Genomic DNA, 15551 nt, shown 5'->3' with positions numbered 1-15551 from the left:
TCTGGGATGCTTCAGTACATGGTTTTGATAAGAGTGCTGCCAGCGTGAAGCACAGCTGACAAATCGTGGCAAGGGAGGTATGCATGTTATATTTATTGCACATTGGATTCTTATGGAATATATCACTATAATATTAACATAGATTTGGGTCATTTTTTTATTTAGCCATTTCAGATGTGTCACCGTTTGTGTGCTAAGCCTTGGCCAGTCCTTCCGAACTGATGTGTGCCACTCGGACACAAGAAAAAACAGAATCTTTACATAAAGCTACATATGTTACATATTGTTGCATACTGCTGCCCTCACCTTTCTTTCCTGAATATCATCAAACAAAATTTTCGTAAGCTCGCGCTGTGTAAGATGAAGTATAAAAATTGTATACATCGCTGCTACTTATGTGAGATATAAACTACAGACTATTTTAGGAAGACATCGCTTCACATGGATTTGGTCGTGTGCACTTGGGTTCGTAGAGAATTCTTTGTCAGGGTCACGTATTTGCAGATTGGCTGAAGCATAAGGTCAGTTAATGGAGCTGAGATTCTTTAAAACCAGCAGAAGAATACAAGAACATCAATTCGACAGACAAATGAGTGAACGCTGGCCTCCGAAGCAAAAAGGCATGTAGATTTAACAGCCAAACTGCGTTCAAAAGCGTACCTTGTTCTGCTGATCCCTTTTGTGAGAGGTTTCCACACGACAGTAGACTCGTATTTTTCCTTTCATGTCTTCGACCATGTTGTACTACTTTTTCCTCATCACCTAACGAAAAGAAAAAGAAAAGCTCATCTCAGAGGACAGTTTACTAGTCTGAAGCGATTTTATTAACAACAAGACTAAAGGATAGTCCAATGACTTATTAATCTTAGTGTTATATTTTGCGAAAACTGCTGCAATCGACAAAGTTCTAAGCTACCCAGGCAGCACGCCGCCATTGGACCGATCTTGGCCCAACGTCGGCAAATGACGGCAGCAATATTGGCCCCACGTCGGCAAATCACGCTCGCGCTACTTTCACCCGCATTGGCCCGACGTTGGCTAGCCGTCGTTGGGCCGATGCGGGATTGCCGGCTTCGGGCCGACGTGGGCTAGCCGCCGTTGGGCCGATGCGGGCTTGCCGGCTTAGGGCCGACGTGGGCTAGCCAGCGTCGGTCCGAGACGTGCCTGCCGTTATTCAGCCGATGATGGCCAGCCGTCATTGGGCCTATGTATGCTAGCCGATGCTGGCGTGGTGTCGGCCCCGCCGACGTCGGGTAGCCGCCGGCGTGACCGTTTACACCCGTTATTATGTTTTAGCAGTGGTGGCTTACTGTGCGTTAAGTACGGTAGTACTGTACCATCGTGGTCTGCACCTAGTTTATATGGGGATACCGGCGGTAGTTGCTCGATGCGTAAAGTAACTTGATCAGGCAGGCTGATACACGTGTTATCATAACATAACAGTGCAAGATCTACAGTGCGCATCTAAAAACCCCCCTCTCATCTCGGATACGTTGTAACGATGCTCCCGGAGCCATAAAGTAAAATGGCTGCGTGCCGACCACGGCAGCTCGGTATTACTGTGGTTACTGTACTGTAAATCAGCAGCGCTAAAATAGACTATTCGCGGCCCAACGGCATTCATCGACTACCGTTGATGCCATATTCGAAAAATGCTGCCTGATTAGAACGACTGCTCCACTGATGTCTTAGTGTGCGATTACACCTACAATTCTATCGAACCGTGCAAGGCCGAGAGCGAAAGTCAATATTTTCTCTAGCACAACTAAATTGATGAAAGGCCTGCTGCACCAACTACGCATGCGTCTGAGAAATTAAGGAGCAACACATTTGCAAGGTGATAAACACAAATTTATTCACAGGTATGAGCACACGCCAGCAGTTCCGGAATAATTATGCCATAAAGGAATATCTAAACATCTATAGATACTGTAGCCAACACCTAAAACAACCCCACAGCCACCGTATTCCTCAAAAAAAGCAGGACAATCCAAATCGAGAATGGGGTCAGGTGCAAAATCATAGGCGTGAGCAGGGTTCCCCTTCATAGGGGGGGGGGGGGCGAAGGTTAATCGCCCCCCCTCCCTATTAAGTCAATGTGTTTGGCAGACCTTGCGCCCACCTCTTCTTAGGTGACTACAGGGGCCTGCCGCCCCCCTGTCCCACTGTACGCACGCCTATGCGAAGAGTTACAATCTCATCAACGTTATGCGCGGTACATTCACTCTAAATATTGAAAGAACTAGAACGCGCAAAAATAGGAATAAGGATTAACGAAGAATATCTTAGCTACTTGCGTTTTGCGGACGATATCGCGCTTTTCAGTAACGACGGTGCCGAATCACGAAAAAAATTCTGGAGATGTAAACGAAAGCAGCATTAAAGTAGGATTAAAGACGGACCCGAAGAAAAGAAAGATAATGTTAGGCGGCTTGCCGGAAAAGCGAGATTAAGAGTGGCAACTAGACTAGAAGATTGTGCAACGCGTGAGCTAATTAGGAGCAGAGGAGCACCCCCCCCCCACCTTTATTAAATTCACCAAGGAACGGTAGGCATTCGCAACACATGACTGGCAATTAAATTAGCGTTATCCTATAAGCGAAAATTGCAATTTTTCAGTGATAACTTAAGGGCCAAAAAGATGGATAAACTGCTGCACGCGACGCGAAAAACATTGCGAGCGGTACCACAAGATCCCATGAGCTCTACATCTAAACAAGGTAGACACGCACGCATTCCTAATCTAAAGGTAAGATTGTAACAGAAAGGAATCGTGCATAAAAACCACTCACGTGTGCCCGTTGGATCGCTAAAACACGAGCGAATAAAAAATGCAAGCGCACCATATCAGAATACACAAAACACGATGGTCAATAGAAAATACGCGATAAGAAGAGAACAAAAATCTGATGACACGTAACAGTAGTGAACACGTGGCCTTATATGAGGTGAGCGTTCAACATGGAAGCAGGGGGCCACTGGTTTCTCGCTGCGGTGATCTCTGCCGAAAACAATGTCGGAATCCTGCCGCGTATCCGTCTCGTGCACGATTTTGACTTTCCACCACACATGTCCACACACCGCACTTCTTGAAGAATTCTGCTGGTCGGAGTGAAAAAAACCTGCTCCAGCAGCTACGATTGTCCCTCCGTCGGGACGGCCACCAACCCTGCCTGGTCAAGCGAGTTTCGCGACAATGACGCTGAACGAGGGGAAGGGAGGGAGGGTGGGGGGGGGGGAGTAGAGGTTGAAGAAGACGAAAAAAAAGTCGAATTCTCCCTTCTTGAAAGCACGGCTCAGCCTACCACAATGGTGTGTGATCCCCCCAGCATGTCCATGGGCATGCCGTTTGAGAAAGGCGTTCGTCGAATTTTCGATGCATCACTTGTTGCCACATGTCGCTACATGAAAACGTACACCACGTTGGAGCCGCATTTTTTCATCGTATTTCACGTGCAAGAATAATAATTTTATGCGACTGCTTCTGAAAGCACGTGGGAAGCAATCGTTGAGCGAGATTTTTACTTGAAAAAGATATGTATGCCACGAAATGGACGGCAACGAAGTGCAAATACGAACTGACAAACGCGTGGCAAACACGTGTTTGTCAGTTCGTTAAAGTTGGTCAGCGGGCTACTTGATTTGGAAACATTCAAACGACAAAAGGTGTCTTCACTTCGTCCGGTCTTTTTTGCACCATACCTATTTTTCTCAAGTAATGAACCAACTAGCTCAGCAACACGCCTTGCTGAGCTTTTTACTATTTTCATAAAGTAAAATTATGTGACATCACTGAAGCAAATGCGCTTGTTACGCTTGACCCAAACACGCGCGTGAGTAAATATGTGTAAACACAGAGATCGGAAACTGTCCGTGTAGTATATTAGTATTCACATAAAACTTCTTCCGCTAAAAGCATTCGTGCGGTAATGTTTGGGTGAATTTTGATGCTGGATACATTAGTCAAGTCGGCCGACCAGTGGCAAACACATTTACAAAACAAAAGTACTTCGAATTTGGCCCATGAAGTTAATGGTATGTGTTATAACGTTTCAACATTTTTTGATAGCGTTGAACAGCTGGTCAACGAAGTGGCCATCTAATTTGAGTCAGTTATTCTTCTAAAGACCACCTTTTTTTGGTAGAAAAGTGACTGTGCTAGTGATAGTTGTTAGTCATTGTCATAGCAGAAACTAATAAGAGAATGCAAGCTATTCAGTCGGCGATACTTCGCGCCCCGAGTCGTACGTGCGGCATTAGCACGGCACAATATTTGAACTTTGTTATTTGTGCTAGTACAGCAATTCATGTAGCGGCATTCTGCAGCTTAAGCTACAAATATTCAAGCGCCTAATGCTGTATTGCATTACGATTGTATCCTAGGCGGGCGAGCAGCCGGGCTTCTTCGGCGGGCTGAAGGTAGAGCGCAACGTCGAGGTTATTCTCGTCACTGACGGCCGGCAATACGGCGTCCAGCGTCGTTGAGGGACCTCCGTGAACTACTTTGAATGGCGTGATATGTGCGCCGTTTCTTACACTGCCTTGTTAACTTCAGGTTATGTGCGGAAGATATTATGGCGTCCCATGTCATGTGTTCGACGTACAGTACATTGCCAGCATGTCGGCGAGGGTTTCATTTAGCCGCTCGATGAGGCCATTCGCCTACGGGTGATGTCCGTCGGTGACTTGTGTGGCTCTATTTCAAGATGGTTTGCTTTAGCTCTGCCGTAAAAGCCGTACCTCTGTCGGTGACGAGGACTTTTTTAGCGCCGCGACGCAGGAGGACGTTCTCAACAGGGCATGCATAACTGTCTGAAGGTAGACAAGAAAGTTCCAACATCGTCGATAAGCCATCGGCTCCGCCGATGTCAGCTGAAGCACGGCAGAATGACGGCATGCTCGGCCCGATGTTGCCGGTGAAAACCATCGGCGCGGCCGATGTCGGCGAAAGTACGCAAAACAGCGGCTAACTCGGCCCAATGTTGCCGGTGAAAGCCATCGGCTAAGCCGATATCGGCGGAAGAACAGCAAAACGCCGGCAAACTCGGCCCGATGTTGCCGGTGAAAGAAATCGGCTAAGCCGATATCGGCGGAAAGGCGGCAGAACGCCGGGAAACTTGGTCCAATGTTGCCGGTGAAAGCCCAACATCGGCTCGAAGGCGGCAAAATCGGCCCAATTTTGCCGGCGACAGTCAACGGCACCGCCGATATCGGCGGCAGGCTGGCAACGCTGGCCCGAGGTGGGGCCGCGCACAGCCGCCGTAAAACCAATATCGGCCCGACGTTGTGTGCTGCCTGGGTATATCCATTGGCGAGAACCCCGCTACATGGACGAAAGTGTGGCCGCAATAGCGAAGACGGCGATGAACTCAGAGAGAAAGAAAGGAAAAGAAACAAAAATAGAAAATAATGACACCAAATTGTTGAGAACGACCGCAGTGCAAAAGCCGTGATGTCAAAGCCTGCTCGAACGGTTTTGCGCCTATGCTTTCCATCTATTATGGTAAGGTGAAGGTGAGTGTGAGGATGTGACCGGACTACAACGGCATAGTGGGTAAAAAAAAAGTACATGGTTTCAGCAAATCATGCGAAACCAATGCTGTCGCGGTAAGACGTAGTTCGAAAACGATAGCAAATGATCATTCAGGGACTGATGTGAATTGCTTAAAGGGACTGTCTACCGTCCTTCATCGCTTTTCCGCTTTGTATTGCGATAGAAAGCGTACCGTCTGAAGTGTTCAACTTTGCAGCGGTTTCTCTGGAAAGTGAGTAGATAATCTTAAAACAGAATTTTTCGATCTGCGTTCGGTCTTCTTCCATTGGTGTGAATACGCCCCACAACACTGGTTGGTGGACGCGATGACGATTGTAGTGCCGGTAAAACTTAAAACCGAAAGCACATGTCATTTCTATAGGATTTCTTTATTTTCGCTGAACACTAATGCAATGAATGTAACAGTAGTTTTAAGCGCGCCATCGGTTAAATGAAGCCTTATTATACGATTACAGAACATTCGTTTTGCTATGATTGCAGTCTATGCGTTCATTTTAGCACTGCTGCCGCAATCCAAGCCAAGTCGACCCGGAAAAAAACAAAACAGCGCTTTTGGCGCTGTAGCAGACCGTATCAAGGGACGAGACATGCCGTTGGGAAACCTAAGCGAATTAGAAAAGAGAATTTTGGAACGCATGAGGGAACAAAACTTAGACCCCTACGTCGACGCACCGGACCGCGATGATTCTTCGAGTAGCGCCAGCACAAGCGATGACCCAGACTTTGACAGGCCTTCGTCACGGCAAGCTGGGCGCCTTGGAAATGTCGACTGGTAAGTAGGCACTGAACGACTGGGTTCTAATTCATGCAAACCTGTCACGCAGGTGTCGTTGCAAACGCTGTACTGCAATGCCCACAGCAATAGAGCACGTATGCTGTTGCAGGCAAACGATGTAACGAAACTCCTGTACTGATGTAGCGATGATAAATGCATGCCTTCACAGCGCAGCACGCGCGAGACATCCTAACGACAGTGCAGCGTAACGGTACAACCAGCACGGAGTGTTGAAGCAGGCGAACTCGAAAGCGGCGGCGTCGGCAGCGCCGCCAGGCGTCTTTTGGACGCGTGAGATAAAAAAAAACAGCAAAAATTACTTTTTGACGCAATCGAAAGTTGTTTCAAGAGCGGAAAATACACCCTCAAGTTCTACATATTTGTTTTTAAGCAAAATAAGTCCACCTGCGTGGATATTTTGTCACACCTATAGAATGCGGAAATTGCGACCACTTTGCTGTTGGGTGACGCTAGCGGTCATTCTTTCACGGTTTTCAACATCAGATTAAAATTATAATTCTTTTTTTTATGGGACGAAAGCGCGCTCGTTGCCGCCGATGTGGACGAACGATCTTATTTTCACCACAACCAAAAAAATTTTTCCGAGCGGTAGACAGTCCCTTTAAATATTTATTATAAGTACACGTCCTCAATAAAGAACGCATTAAGTGCAAAGGCAGGGTTGCACGAGGGGTATCTTGGGAGGTTATCTACGATGCACTTGAACAAGAATTCTACATCTGCGATTTTTTTTTTTAAAAAGGTCACTAAGGAGACAACTGAATCGAATGAACAACAAAAAGGGACCTTGTGTATTTATGGGGAAAGAAGCCGTCGAAACATTTTAACTATGTATTGGGACGGCTGGCTGTAGCGTAGTCCACCTTACCATATGTGGGTAACTATAAAACAAAAACAAACTTTGGGCCTGAGTCGTTTTGCTATAGAGCACAGTGAACGCATTGTCTCTAAAATGACTCTGAACTTTTGTTTAGAGACACTTCCTGATTCCTGATTACTACGTCTACCGAATGTTCGTGAGTTGTTTTGTCGAGCGCATGAAAAACCGACTCACGAAGATAAATATGTAAGCCGGTAGTGGCGGTAGAGCGGTACTAATGCTGCTACAGTCGGAGGTAAGTATGACATACCAGCCGGATATTGCTCCGTCTGAGCATCTCTCTCGGCGTAGCATAGTTAACCATCTGGCACTTAATCAAGTCTTTCACAGAATAGTTAGAAGAATGCCACACTTCCTTGCGCACATCTGCGATCCCTCTAAGCTCTTCGCCAGGTATGCAAAATGTGTGCTATAACTTCTAGTATTTGCCAGTTGTCTGAAACGTAGCTACGGAGTTGATTACCGTGGGACATATCTATGGAAAGCAAATTTTTTTGTGTTAAGCTCCAGCGAAGAGTGCAAAACGAGAATTATTTGCTCGAAGCGTGACCCAGTCTAACTGCCATCCATTTCTAAAGTGCCCGCTAGGAATAGAGAGGCACAATAAACTGCTCTGCCGAGACCAGCCCGAGCGCTAAACATTACACGAACTCGAGGGAAAATAGTCATCACAAAGCGCGGTGATTAGTAGCTAGTAAACGTGGAATTATTTCTCCTCCTACTGAACGATTGTGCGAGGTGAGAGTAGCTTTCGCAAATGAGAAGAACGTGGCTAATTTCTCCTTCCTCCATGAAAAGAAAGGAGGATAAGAAGGAACACGGGAACTGCGACGGCTTATCGGTTCCATTTAGAGTGGGGACACGGATCTTGTAAAGGTGCTATAAATGAACGAGTCGAAAACAGCTCTTTATAAGAAAGAAAGTGTTAGCTGGTTAAGAAAAAGGTGCGCCCATTTGTGAAGGTTTAGGGCCCTACGTCACCTCCATCTACATCCCCTGTTTCCTCCATTTTTTTTTCTTTACGTTCGCCCTTGGATCCCTGAACGTATAGCTGCTTTGAGCCAGTTTGCAGTCCATGCTTCGATCGGCAGTACAGCCTCCCCTCCCTCTTCTCTGTATCTTTTCTGCCTTCGAAGAAAAAAAGTAAAGCGAAGATGAAAGATTCAGGAAAGAAGGCCTGAAAATCAGGGCCGCGTCTCTATGCGTCCACGGTTCGCTTTACCCGCTTCACTACGTGCTGCATTACCCACGCGACTGGACAAATACATGATGGATGTTTGCCACCCGCTGCACTGGATTGGTCGTACCGGGGCCTCCGCGATTAGCTATTACAGCGAGCAACGGCAGCCAGCAACGGCGTGCTGCCGGAGCTGATCTCGGAGGCCATAGTCGTACGATGTTGATTCTGGAATATCCATGGGAGCACTTGAAATCATCACGAGCACTCTCGCCGCTTGGAATCTGACATCGCTCGAAGGATAGTGAAAGAATGGAAGATATGCAAGCTTTAGGACGGCACGTGCTTCAATTCAAGACTATGCTATGAAATGGAAACGTGGCAAGCGTTATCAGCGTGATGCTTTCAAATTGATTTTGTACTCAGCGTTTGGCCGCGAAGATACGGTTTAAAAATGACATGATGCGGGAGTTTCGTTAGAAGCGATGCTATGTGGTTATTCCAAGACCATCGTGCGCCCTGCGTTTTCCGAGCACTCTCAAGTGCTCGCATTTATCCATCTGAAAGCAGCAGCATACGTTCATACGGTGCTCTTGTGTCTGCGATCGTGCTCTGCTACACCATTAGAAAGGACTTCCAATGGGTTGCCTCCACACTGAAAGGAGCATTTGTACGCTTGCCCGGCGTAAACATGTTTCCCAGTATTTCTAAAAATTGGAGCTCAGAAAAACAGGAGCAAGAACATCTAGGGAACAAATAGGCACAGCAGCGCTGCGATTCTCGATAAATGCGAGTCCTTTTAAAGAATTCTTGCTTATCGTAACACTTCAAAAGATACCACAAAGATTTCATCTGGGGTTCTCGCCCAGAGAGAGAGAGAGAGAGAGAAATGCAAAGGAAAGACAGGGAGGTTAACCAAGTTGCGCCCGGTCTGCTACCCTACACTACAGCGTCAGGAATTATAAACGTTTTGGAAACTGTCAAAACATAAGAAAGAAGGCCACATAAAACGAAAAAGGTTCAATATCTGCGATAAGACCGATTCATGGTTACAACTTCGCGTGTTATTGGACAGATTTAGTTGAGCATCCGCAACAACGTACGGACGCAGCCTGCCATAGGAAATGGCTGGCAGGCTGCGTCCTGTTGTGCCAGAGCACCTGACCGAACGGGGAGGCGAATAAACACCTGCACTTCGTTGGAAGTCCAAGGCATCGAGGTCAGCGTCTACCCTGCGACCAAGAAAAGGGCCCGCACCTGCCACCTGGAAGCAGGGACTTAGCCCTGCATGCATTGTCTGAAATCCAGTCGTTTCAGCCAGCCACGTCGATTGACGCCAGTCGTTCTTCGAAGCTACCCTGCTACGGAAAGCAGCATTCCTGAGGACGATGGAAAGGCTGCTCCACACCTGCGACCGGCGGATGGTCAGGGGACTAGAAGAACGTCAACACCTGCGGCCGGCGGATGGTCAGGAGACTAGAAGAACGTCAACACCTGGGACCAAAGAGCCACCCTGTCAACAATGGACTGGTCCCCTATTTAAGACCGGCCTGGTCCGTTGTTAGAGAGACGCCCCAGCCGACTTGGTCGTGCTGGCAGGCTCTGTCCTGCTATAACCTGCTATAAACTGCGATAACCTGCTATTAACCTGCTATTACCTGCTATAAACGTTGTTATAAGTTTTATAAACGTTTGGCCTCTTTGCTCTGCTCCTCAGCGATAAGTCCGATCTCCGGCATCATCGGCTCGCCAGCCTCCCGGCTTTCCTCGACACGAAACCCCCATTCGTAACAGTGGTGGCAGCGGTGGGATACCACGACCCCCCGTATCTCGAGCTGCGCACCCGAGGGCCTACCCACTTCATAACAGTCCGTACGTTGTTGCGGACGCCCAACTAAATCTGTCTATTTTCAAGGTTCAAGAATCTCATACTGCTACTTAATGAACTGTGTGTAGCACTGACATGAACGTACAGTGAGAACAAGATGTACCCCCACACGCACACACATTAGGTGTGTGCGTACTGCTTCTTCTTAGAGCAGAGCTGTTATCGTCGAGTTTTGCCGTGTGTCGTAGATAGAAAAGTATCATCATTATGAACCGGCACGCGCTCAAGGAGCGCTCAAGCATTCGGTACAGATGGTTAACAAGAGAAGCCGAAACGTGCCCACCTGCTCTGCTGTGACCGAGCCTTGCGCGACTTAGTGCGACATACGTACAAAGAAATTTAATAAAAGGTCCTGTGCGTTTTTGGGACGGGCAAATTTTCCCGCCTAGGTGACGGCCAGGAGTTCTCGAGTCCTGGCAGCTTCCTCGGCCCGAAAGATAGCCCAAATTTTACCTTCAAGGGCAGAGCTGTGGAACACAGTCTCTCAGAGCTGCGCTGATTATATTTTTTTTCGTTCGTTCATGCACTAGCCTTGCCGCGCCAAGGAGCCTTCATGATTACGTACAGTTATGCTATAACGCCAATCCTTTTTGCGCTAGTAACGTCTAAACAAATAAACAGAAGATTAAGCAACTAGTAAATAATCATGTTCTCCTATATTACCGCATAAAATCGCCCAACTCCTTATCTTTTAAGCGGAGCTTAACCTATATCTCCGCGTCTTTATTCGAACAAGATCGAACTTATTAAGAAACTTATAGATTTGCAATACGTACATTTTGATAACTCCACGACTCTCAAAATGTTATGAGCCACGGCCTCCAAGTCAACATTCAGCAATATCCGACTAACATGGGACATTATAATACTTTTTGAAGAATATGTTATAACGAGCAAATAACAGAAACTGAGCCCGCATTCACAACGACGTCTTACGCTAAAATGTCGGTAAGAAAAAATTTCAGTCAATGCTGATGCTTGACATATTATAGAAGCTTGCCAGTTGGTGGCAATGAATAAATAAATAAATAAATAAATAAATAAATAAATAAATAAATAAATAAAACACTAAAGAAAGATTGGTTCTGTGAGCTCTGCCCTTGAGGTTTTCGGTAAGAAGTGTCTGAAAAGCATTTGGCAACCATTTATTATCGGTGTCAGTAAATATAAATATACTGCATGTTACGTAGTACCAACATTTTTCAACCGCGTATTCTTAGAAACACTGTCCGAGGAGTCGAAGCGAAATGCAACACCTTGTCATTACTGTCAAATCAACGCGTCGCCCGTCGGTGAAATTGCTACCTTGTATCAAGAAATGCGTTTTCGTTGTTAAAGCACGATAATTACTGACACGCCAGTGTAACTTTGCGTTAAATACTGAAAAAACAATGACATCTTGTAAAGTCTTACAAAATGGAGACTCTTACTAGCTCATCGACTATAACTGGCAATTTCAATTCTGTTCCCAAAGGTATTTACAAACAAATACAACTTGAGAAGTCAGGAGAGCCCGGAGGACAACGCGGCAGTTGGTTGCCACTGCGGCTAAAGAAATAGTTCCGCTAAAAAAATATTGTCGTGTTTCTAAAACTCGCTTTTCTATGTATAAATGAGATTCAATATCCTGAAGATCGGTTTAGTTTAGACAACCTTCGATGATAAAAAATTTTGACCAAGATGCCTTTTGTTGTATTAGAATGTACGCCACCCTCCCGGTTCACTGCATGTTATTTCGTGGAACAAATTGATAGAGAAAAGTCGTTGTTCGTTTGATGGCTGAAGCTTGCGAAAAGCAACGGTAGCGAACTGAAATAAGTAACGCGTTGCTGGGTACGAAGTAGAACTAACAGAGTCAGTGTGATGATTTTCACAGCGAAAACAAGCCGACTGTCCAGCCACGGTTTGCTATATAATAACGTACAGCAAAAATTGCGTCAGAGATCCGAGAATTCCCTTCGAAGTCTGTGTTGACATAGACGCACAAGTTGTCGACATTTGTTTTCGGATGACGAAAGTATGTGTTCCAATTACCGTTGCTCCTAGCAAGCAACATGGCTACAACCAACAAGTTGTTTGAGGATAGCGATTCTGCAGTGTTTGTCCTTAGGCGCAGAGAACAAAAATACACGCAATACCGCGTATTCTTTTGTCAACGAAGCATTGCTTTCTTTGTCACTCGGTGCGGTCACAGTTGGTCGATAATACCACGTGTGTATTGATCAAGCGGTCCTGTGCGTCTCTTTGGAAACACTGAACTAAAGGATTTAGCGTCCTACGTTTTTTTTTAAGGCACAAATGGAACGGTTCTTAAATTGTCGGGCGATGCAGCCCTTCGGAGCAAAATTGTCGTGCTGGCGGATTACAGTTGCATTCAGGATTTCCCAAAGCCCCACTAGAGATTCCGCGTTAAGGATTATCAAAGTGCCTGCCAACAAAGTTGGGTTGGGAGTTAGCGTTTTAACGTACACGTTTTGAGTATTTCAGCGTTGTCTTAAAACTATGCGTTTAATTAGCTTCGTAGAACTCAGAACTTACCGAAGTGACCTGAATACCTCCAATCAGAGATTTCTCGAAAAGGCGGCATTTATTGGCCTGCGCCATGGTAGAATTACTCATTAAGTACCATTGTTATCATGGTGGGCTATTCCACTGCCATCGGAAGCAATCTCCAGCTTTCCGGGCAAGGCTTCCTTGTCGTATTAAACATGAACCTAACCGTTCTATCGGCAATATGTGGCCAGAGTATAAATTATTGGTGTGTTCAGCTCTTTGTTTTTAGAGATATAACGGCCAACCAGTGACCAGGGAGATCTGTTACGATCATTCTGTGGCTTTAAATAATCGACTACGAAACATTCGCACAATCACCACAATCACCACCACGAATTCATTCCGTCCGCTACCTAGGCGGCTTTTTTAGGCCTTCCTGCTTTCGATGACTTAATGAACTATCGCTCCAAAACATTTGCTGCAGTATAACTTATGTCTTGACTTGTTGGCACACAGTTATTGAAGAATGCTACGACACGAAAAAGACGACGACACAAGAGACATGAAGCCGCGAACACAACGAGCGCCAACTTGCAAGAAGTTTATTTTGAAAACGGCACGTAAATGTATCCAGAATAGAAGCAGTAGCGTGAAATTGCTTTCTAAGCTAAACATTGGTTTGCGTCTTACCACGCATAAATGGGCCGCTGCATATACAGGAGACACATGATGCGCACTGCCATGGTACTAAGTCAAGAAGCAATGTTTACCTTAGAAAGAAATTGCGCGCTGCCGGTTGTATTCTGAATATATTTGCCCGCCGTTTTCGAAATAAACTTGTCGGCAGTTGGTACTAATTTATACTGGGGGAATTGCATGCCTAGTAAGCCACGAATCAATGTTTATTTGAAGAAGCCAGTTAACGCGACTTAATGTGTACCGGGTTCACGCACAATTTTTCAATAAACATGTTGGAAATTGGCGCTCGTGGTGCTCATTTCATGTGTCGTGTTTCTTTGCATTTTTCACGCCATAACATTCTGAAATAACGCAGAATCTGTGAAGGTACTAACTGCGCAGAAGCAGTAACCTGGTTTTCAGTGCCATATGGTGACAGCCTCGACCTACGCTCGATAATCAACGCTTAAAAGGACACTAAGTGAAACAATGAATCAGCTTAGACTGATAAATTATACTATGAAAACTCTATTTTTGTTATCTTCACCATCATAGGCTGATTATTAGAAGAGAAAATCAAAAGAAAAATTTCATTTTTAAATTTCTTGCCGAAATCTCCGTACATGACGTCATGGATTTCAAAATGTTTTATTCGTATTTCGTCTACACTGGCTCAACGAAAATTTCTGAAAGCACTGAGAATATGCCTTGGCCTTCTGAGATGCGCACCTAAAGCAGCGATTGTCGTCATCGCGCGTGACCATCCAATCGCTACATGCATACGCGTCGATGCTTTAAGAATGCACATCAGGCATTTCGCTCGGATTCCATCGCACCACCTCGCCTCACTTCCCTCATCTAGGTCGCTCTCTGCGTTCAGCGGTACTGTAGCATCACATCGCGCAGTGATTCCCTCGAACTTCACGTAAGCAGCAAGACCGCCGTTACTATTGTGGTGCCTACACCCACTCGAAACCCTTCTTACTGTTCCCGGAATCCGAAAGGGAAAACAGTTGTCGTATTTAGCCCTACAACAGGCCACACTATTGTACCTGCATGAGAACACAGCGGACGCCTTAAAATTTACATGGATGGTTCTGTTTCCTCTGCAAGCCCAGTAGGGGCAGTGGTCATTCCCGCGATGTCCGTCACCATTAAATTCAAGACATCGCATTTGACATCATCGACGGCTGCGGAACTCGCCGCCATCCGTGCAGCACTAGAGTTAATAGTTGAAAAACCTTCGCAAGCTTGGTCCATCTTCTCCGACTCCAAGACAGCTTTTCAATTTCTTATGTCGCCATTTCGTTATGGACCAAATGAGCGGTTAGTTGCTGATATAAGGCTTCTTCACCACCGTGCAATCGAGAAACAACGCAGCATAGCGTATCAGTGGATACCGGGTCGTTGTGGTATACAGGGTGTTTCAGCTAAAAAACAACCAAGAATTAAAATATTAAACATAGGTGCTACGCGTCTCCAATTAGCGCAGTATTGTTCTAAGCCATAAAGAGTACGTCAGGATATGTTTGCCAATCAGCCAAGCTAGGTAATTAACAAAGATTGCTTAATGAACTTTTTAAATAGTAGCTCTAGAGAAAAATCTTCAATAGAAAAGTTGTAGCACTTGTTCAGAAACATCGAATTGTTTAGTCTGTGCAAAGATAACTCCCCTGCTTAATTTTTTTTCCAGAAAGCGCTCGAATTTTTATAAAAATTGCACGTGACTGCCCGCTGACGCGCGGCGCTTTTAGTGACCTCAAATGTAAGTTGAACGAATTATTAAAGGCTGCTCCGCGCACGAAGTTCGATTGAGCAGGCTACCGGTGACTGTGATGGACGCTAAATGATGATAGGGGCGTACCGTCTAAAGAAAAATAATCTACGAAAGAGCGGCCGCCACGAGCGAGTGAATCTTTTATCTAGGCCCTTCATCATGCTGTAACCGGGGCCCTTCCAATGTGTTTCTTCACTGGTGCGAAAAGAAAAGAAAAAATGCCTACGCTGCATCAAATGCTGCCTACGGTCTCATGTAGCATTTGCTCTGTGGCTGCCGCTTTTTTATTGAAAGATTTTTTTTTACGT

The 15551-nt window shown here is 45.8% G+C and overlaps 1 protein-coding gene across 1 annotated transcript in view; it reads right to left on the bottom strand.

Moving 5' to 3' along the window:
* Positions 1–690: 690 nt before the first annotated feature.
* The window catches only part of LOC119387124 (uncharacterized), a 58044-nt gene continuing 43183 nt past the window's right edge, over positions 691–15551 (bottom strand). Inside the window, exon 10 of the mRNA XM_049414130.1 lies at positions 691–762. Within this exon, the coding sequence (XP_049270087.1) occupies positions 745–762 (18 nt within the window). The 3' untranslated portion in view covers positions 691–744. The remainder of the gene's footprint in view (positions 763–15551) is intronic.

Source organism: Rhipicephalus sanguineus, chromosome 3, assembly GCF_013339695.2.
Source record: "Rhipicephalus sanguineus isolate Rsan-2018 chromosome 3, BIME_Rsan_1.4, whole genome shotgun sequence".
In the NCBI taxonomy this organism is placed as follows: domain Eukaryota; kingdom Metazoa; phylum Arthropoda; class Arachnida; order Ixodida; family Ixodidae; genus Rhipicephalus; species Rhipicephalus sanguineus.
This window is presented reverse-complemented; position numbering and strand designations above follow the sequence as displayed.